Source organism: Physeter macrocephalus, chromosome 4, assembly GCF_002837175.3.
Source record: "Physeter macrocephalus isolate SW-GA chromosome 4, ASM283717v5, whole genome shotgun sequence".
Classification (NCBI taxonomy): Eukaryota; Metazoa; Chordata; class Mammalia; order Artiodactyla; family Physeteridae; genus Physeter; species Physeter macrocephalus.
The window spans coordinates 105,848,856-105,855,648 of NC_041217.1; the positions used below are offsets into that span (position 1 = coordinate 105,848,856).

A 6,793-nucleotide genomic window follows, 5' to 3' on the forward strand; every position below is an offset into this window, starting at 1 on the left:
CGGCATGTGGGATCTTCCCGGACCGGGGCACGAACCCGTGTCCCCTGCATCGGCAGGCGGACTCTCAACCACTGCGCAGCCAGGGAAGCCCCATTTATCTATTTTATACATAGTAGTGTATATAAATCAATCCCAGTCTCCCAGTTCACCCCCGCCCCCCTTGGTATCCCTACTTTTGTTCTCTACGAATACCAGACTTCTTTTAACTACTGAGGTAACTTACTTCTGCCGTTCCTTTCTCCTTTCTGTTTGTTGTGTATAGGCACAGATGAAAATGATCTGGTTCCTGCTTTCAGTTTTATCACAGCTGGTGGAAAAGCTCATGTTTTACAAATGCAGTATAGAACAGATTTTGGAATCCCATTCGCGTTTCAGTTTTAGCTGTGTGATCTTCGGCAAATTAGTTTTATTTCTAGTTTAGCAATAAAAGTGGTACCTACCTTTATAAAGCTTTCAGGATTGAAAGAGAACATTTACAAAGGGCACAGTCACTAGCATATGCATGTGTTCATGTTAACTCTTGTCTGTGGTTGGAGGTGTTACCAGCCATTGAGCGTTCCCCCCAAAGCAGTAATCTACACCAGATCTACCCACGTCTGGCTTCTTGCTTACTGATTTCTAGGCTTAAAGTTTATTCTGTATGAATTATTTGGCTCAAAATATTTTTTCATCAAATAGTTACTAAAACATACCCTTAGGCTTAGTTCTTTGCAGAGCATTGCCCATGAAAACTTTGTAATTTTTAAATGTTAAACTATGTGTATTAATACCATTGTGAATAGTGTTTTCTGTTTTTTTCCATGCCTGTTGCACATTTTGGTTCTTCATGGTTATATTACTTTATCTTTGCATCACATAATAATAGCTTTATGTTGCTATTTGTCCTTATTTTGACTAATTCTTTGTTCCAGGAGTTAGAATATGATTAATCATAGCATAATGTTTAAAGAGGGTTATTATTGGACTGGCACAATAGGAATGCTTTAGGACAAATGTCTGAGACAAGATACTTAAGCTGAAACCTGATGTTTGTGTTGAGATTTTCTGGGAATAATAGGGCCGAGTTGGGCATTAAGCAGCATTAAATAAATCCCATCTTGACAGAACAATTTAGACTTGCACTTATATTCTCAGGTGACCGGGTTATCGATGTAGGATCTGAGTGGAGAACTTTCAGCAATGATAAAGCAACAAAAGATCCATCTCGAGTTGGAGATTCTCAGAATCCTCTTCTGAGTGATGGAGATTTGTCTACTATGATTGGCAAGGTAATAAATCCATTCGGCAGGAAGTACCAGGTGCAGACTGACTAAAGACCTGTTTGGGAACTTTGCAAAAGTATCAGTCACTGCCCCAGTGAGTAATCTTGATCTGAGAATAAGATTTGCCAGTAATACTATTGTGAATGATGGTTGCCTTATGCATTTCTTCATCTTAAATGGGAGACCAATAGATTGAAGTTACAGACTCTTTTGTATGTCAGGCCCTTGTTTTCATGAAGCAATTTTGCACAAAAAATTGAGTGTAGTATGTTCTTTGAGTTCATATTGACATGTTCCTTGAATATTAGGAATGTTTTCTCTTTTCCCTTGATACCACCTAAGATAAATTGGATCTCAGTATAGACTACTTTCTAATATTGGTGAATTTATGACTTGCCTAAGCTTTACTTTCCTCATCAGTAAAGTGAGAATAATACTACTTCATAGAGATATTGAGGGTTACATGGGAATGTATGTAAAGTATCTATAACACATGTAGTGTGTAGAATGTGTTCAATAAATGGTACCTGCTGCTATTATATAAAGCAGGAGCATAATCTTCCTGGCAGCCTGGCTGTTTTTTGCTCTGTTAACTGAATTGGAAGTAGTAGTGGCATTATTCCAAAGGACTCATCAAGGAAGTGTATGCTATTTTAGGACTGAATCTGTACTACTGCATAGTCTATTTTTAAGAAAGTATTCAAAAGTAGGTCATTATTTTTTCATGGTCTATAAATTACATAAGAAGTTTGAAAAATGGGGCTTCCCTGGTGGTGCAGTGGTTGAGAGCCCGCCTGCTGATGCAGGAGACGCAGGTTCGTGCTCCGGTCCGGGAAGATCCCACATGCCGCGGAGCGGCTGGGCCCGTGAGCCATGGCCGCTGAGCCTGTGCTCCGCAACAGGAGAGGCCACAACAGTGAGAGGCCCGCGTACCGCAAAAAAAAAAAAAAAAAGTTTGAAAAATGATGTAGGCTAATTGAAAAAGTTTATAATATTCAGAAATATTTTAAAGTAGGAGGTTTCTGTGTTTGCTTTAGCTTTACAGGCTGGAAAAAAGTATACTAAGGACAATTTTAAATGTTTAAGATTACAACTAATTAATGCTGTGACTTTTTTAATGTTTAATTTTTTTCAATAGGAAATACATGATTCAAAAACAAAAATGTAAAAAAAACCACAGTGGTTTTTCCTCACCCTTGACCCCTAAAAACTCTGTATTGCAGCCCCCTTTCCCTGTCAGAACAGGTAACCACTAATACTAGGTTCTCCTGGTTTGAAAGTTGTTTATGCCTATATGGCAAAGAAATTTTTTAAGATGGTACATTTGTCATATGTTAAATTTCTGAATGTATTTGGGGATATTTCTGGACTTTGCATCCTTTCTCTAACCTGGTCTAGTTAGTCCAGTGCCACCCCACGCTGTTTTGATATCTGGCTTTATTGCCCTTTTTCAGCATTTTCTTCACTTGTCTTTTCCATTTAAAGTTAGGATAACTTTGTTTAGTTAAGAAAACAAAAAACAAAACTTGGGTATTATTTTCACTGAGTTTTGTTAGATTTGCAAATTGCCTTAGGGAAAATTGACTTCTTAAGGAAAAAATCTTGTTATCCAGAAATATAGTATGCATTTCCATTTCCTTAGGTCATATGTGTCTGTCCTTCAGTGGATGTTTTAAAGTTTTCTTCATCAAGGTCTTACATGTTTCTTAAGTTGATCCCTAGATATTTTATCTTTTTTGTTGCTGTTGTAATTGCAGCTTTTTCTTTCATTGTCTTCTAACTGGTTGATTACATATATGTAGGCTATTGATTTTGTTAATTTTGAACTTGCCCCTCTAATGAATTCTCTTATTATTTATAGCAGTTTGAGTGATTTTCTTGAGTATTCTAGGTAAATACAAAGGTAGTATCTGCAAATAGTTTATCATTTCTGTCCCAAATTTGTACTTCTAATATTTCTCTTGCTGAATTTTAATATAATTATACTAATGTAATTAATATAATTGTTATATAATAACATTATATAATTAAAATTACATCATATTGGCTAGTTTTTCTAGTACAGTGTTAGAAAATGGTAGTGGTAGGAGGTGCTTTTTTCTTCTGACTTCAGTGGTAATGCTGCCAGTGTTTCTTCATTAATCATTGTGTTGGCTTTAGACTTGGGAGTTTTGTTTGCTTAACTTTTTTAAGCACCTTTGGAGATAATCTTGGGACTTTTCTCCTAGGTCTATTAATATGATGGTTTATATTATTAGATTTTCTAATAATATATTTACATTTAAAGTATTTGCTAGAAAACCTCTTTAAAACCATCTTAAATAACCTGGTACTTTTTCTTTTGAGGAATAGAGAGGTTGCTCAGGGTAGATTTCTTGGGTAATATGGAGTCAGATTGTATAAGTTAAGTTTTCTTAGAAATTGTTCATTCATGTTTTCAAAGTTTTTTGCATAAAGTTATAAAACTTTGTTTTATAGGGTACAGGAGCTGCAAGTTTTGATGAATTTGGTAATTCTAAGTACCAGAATAGGAGAACCATGAGTAGTTCTGATCGGGCAATGATGAATGCATTCAAAGAAATCACCACCATGGCAGACAGAATCAACCTCCCTCGAAATATAGTTGTAAGTTCTTGTCTTTAAGCCATGCTGGCTTTGACTTAGCATAATTTAGTGAAAACATGAAATTTTGCTATTGTGGCTAATTAAATGGCCTAGAATTAAACTTAGTTTCTCTGCTTTGAAGGATCGAACAAATAATCTGTTCAAGCAAGTGTATGAACAGAAGAGCCTGAAGGGAAGGGCTAATGATGCCATAGCTTCTGCTTGTCTCTATATTGCCTGCAGACAGGAAGGAGTTCCTAGGACATTTAAAGGTAAGTTTTTAGTTGCTTAGATATAAATGTTATCTATTTCATATTAAAGTGACAGACCAAAGTCAAGCAGCTTTGACAGTAGGTAGATAAGTCATGTCTTCCTGGTTACATAGAGTAATCCACCTAAGTATCTTTCTGAACACCACCTTATTTTATTCCTTGACAAAAATTCTGTGATCATACTGATCATGTTCTTTTCAGGGTATTTCCCATGTAAAGTCATGTTAGTCCATGTAAGCCCTCTGTTCTTTGCTAGTAGGATCTTCTGACTGTATCTTGTGCGCTTTGAGGCCTGGCATCAGAAGCCTTTGTAGTAAGTCTGTACACTGGATGCACAGAAAAGTTTCCGCTCCCAGCACAGGTCACTACAGGTGAGGGAGTCAAGCCTTAGAAAGCATGAATGAAAGTTTTTCTCTTGAGTTAGACAGTTTGTATTTTCACACTTCGGCTGGAGGCTTTGCGAGAACCAGTGTTTTTCATCTGATTTGTAGTTTACCCATGAAAACATTACAGCTTATTCACAGTGTTGCTGTGATACTTACACATTTTAGCTTAAGACTGTAATTACCCTTCATTCATCCATGAATATTTTTTACGTTTTCTTGTGTCAGAGTGAAGAGGCAGTGACCATTATCATTACCATCTTTTGGGTTATTACAGCTAAAACTAAGGCTTTTGTTAAATTTATTCTGAAAGTGGTAGTTGAATTTTTAGAATAACAGGGTCAAATATTTGATCTCATTTTTCTATAGCCTGTAATCTCAGGGATTGCATGTTCTATGACATTGTGTAACTTGAGAAGCCTTCTTTAGTTTGAGTATTTTCTTTCATCTTCTTGACATACTTCTTACAACAGATTAATACATAAATATCAAAGAAGTTTTTGATTGGTTGAAGAAAACTTACTTGCATGAATTGAAACTTAAGAGAAGTTAATATTTTGAAATATTAAGACCTACATTTCACTTTTTAAAAACTTCTTTTAAGTGTAATAAACATTAAATTAACTGAGAAATTTTAAATTAGCTCTATGAGAAGTATCACTGAGAGGATTAGAGATTGATCTTTAAGGCATGATTGAATTTTGCAATTAGAATATATTTTATAATCAGAAATGATAGATTTTACAATGAACTACATGGCCTATGTGGATTTATTTATTTAATTTTTTTTTCTTTTTAGAAATATGTGCCGTATCACGAATTTCTAAGAAAGAAATCGGTCGATGTTTTAAACTTATTTTGAAAGCTTTAGAGACCAGTGTGGATCTGATTACAACTGGGGACTTCATGTCCAGGTTTTGTTCCAACCTTTGTCTTCCTAAACAAGTACAGATGGCAGCTACACATATAGCCCGTAAAGCTGTGGAGTTGGACTTGGTTCCTGGAAGGAGCCCGATATCTGTGGCAGCAGCCGCCATTTACATGGCCTCACAGGCATCAGCTGAGAAAAGGACCCAAAAAGGTAGGATTGTTCATCAGGAAGGGTAGTGATGAAATTAATGAAGGCTGTAGTCTGTGATTGTATTTCCATTTTAAGTACGAAGCAGGTACAGGCCTACCTAGTTCTGCTGCACTTTGCAGATACTGCATTTTTTTTTTTTTTTTTTTTTACAAATGGAAGGTTTATGGCAATTCTGAATTGTCAGATGATGGTTAGCATTTTTTTAGTAATAAAGTATTTTTTAATTGAGGTATATGCATTGTCTTTTTAGACATAGTTTTTCTGCACATTTAATAGACTACAGTATAGTGTAAGTATAAATTTTATATGTACTGGGAAACCCAGAAATTCCTGTGATTTGCTTTACTGCAGTATTGGCTATATTTCAGTGGTCTGGAACTGAACCTGCAATATCTCTGAGGGATGCCACTAAATATCCAGAGCCCATGTTTAAGAGGTAGTTCCTTAGCATCAAAACTTAAGAAAACACAGCATTTTAAGTGTCTCATAAATAAAAATATTTGGAGGCATAACCCTGTGTACAGACAACTTTTTTTTCCATTTGAATTAAGTAATTTTAGTTTGTACATTTTTCATTTTTAGAAGTGTTTATTTGTTCCCCCTAAATTCTCCTGGTTATTTTGAATAGTCTCTGTTTTTCCCCTCAAAACTTAACTTTTTAAATCTTGAGAGGAAGTGGCCATGCTTTGTTTCTTACTGGCTGGCATGGTACCCTACAGAGAGGCACACTATAAATATGTGTTGACCATCAAGTTTTAACTTTCTGTGAAACCTGTTCTCTTTCTTCTTTTGTATGCTATTTACAGTTTCTTCATGAAAATGCTAACATAAGTAGTTCAACCTTCTGCAGCTAGTTTTGAATTTACTGTTGTAGAACTTTCAAGCAGAAGTATTAAGTGAATTTCTTTACAAGCATGCATTCATTAATTAGTTCCATGATCCTCAAAAAGATTTATAAAGAAAAAGGAGCAGTCAATTCTAAATTTAAAAGTAAGGTAGAGGGCTTCCCAGGTGGCGCAGTGGTTGAGAGTCCGCCTGCCGATTCAGGGGACGCGGGTTCGTGCCCCGGTCCGGGAAGATCCCACATGCCGCGGAGCGACGGGGCCCGTGAGCCATGGCCGCTGAGCCTGTGCATCCGGACCCTGTGCTCCGCAACGGGAGAGGCCACAACAGTGAGAGGCCCGCGTACCG

The 6,793-nt window shown here is 36.3% G+C and overlaps 2 protein-coding genes across 9 annotated transcripts in view; one reads left to right on the forward strand and one right to left on the reverse strand.

The window, feature by feature from the left end:
• Window positions 1-6,793, reverse strand: part of PKN2 (protein kinase N2) — a 192,466-nt gene that overhangs the window by 24,871 nt on the left and 160,802 nt on the right. The gene's annotated exons all lie outside the window — the stretch shown is intronic.
• The window catches only part of GTF2B (general transcription factor IIB), a 28,034-nt gene that overhangs the window by 19,523 nt on the left and 1,718 nt on the right, over window positions 1-6,793 (forward strand). The window contains exons 3-6 of the mRNA XM_007110061.4: window positions 1,135-1,268; window positions 3,741-3,887; window positions 4,009-4,138; window positions 5,321-5,602. Coding sequence (XP_007110123.1) covers window positions 1,135-1,268; window positions 3,741-3,887; window positions 4,009-4,138; window positions 5,321-5,602 — 693 coding nt within the window. The remainder of the gene's footprint in view (window positions 1-1,134; window positions 1,269-3,740; window positions 3,888-4,008; window positions 4,139-5,320; window positions 5,603-6,793) is intronic.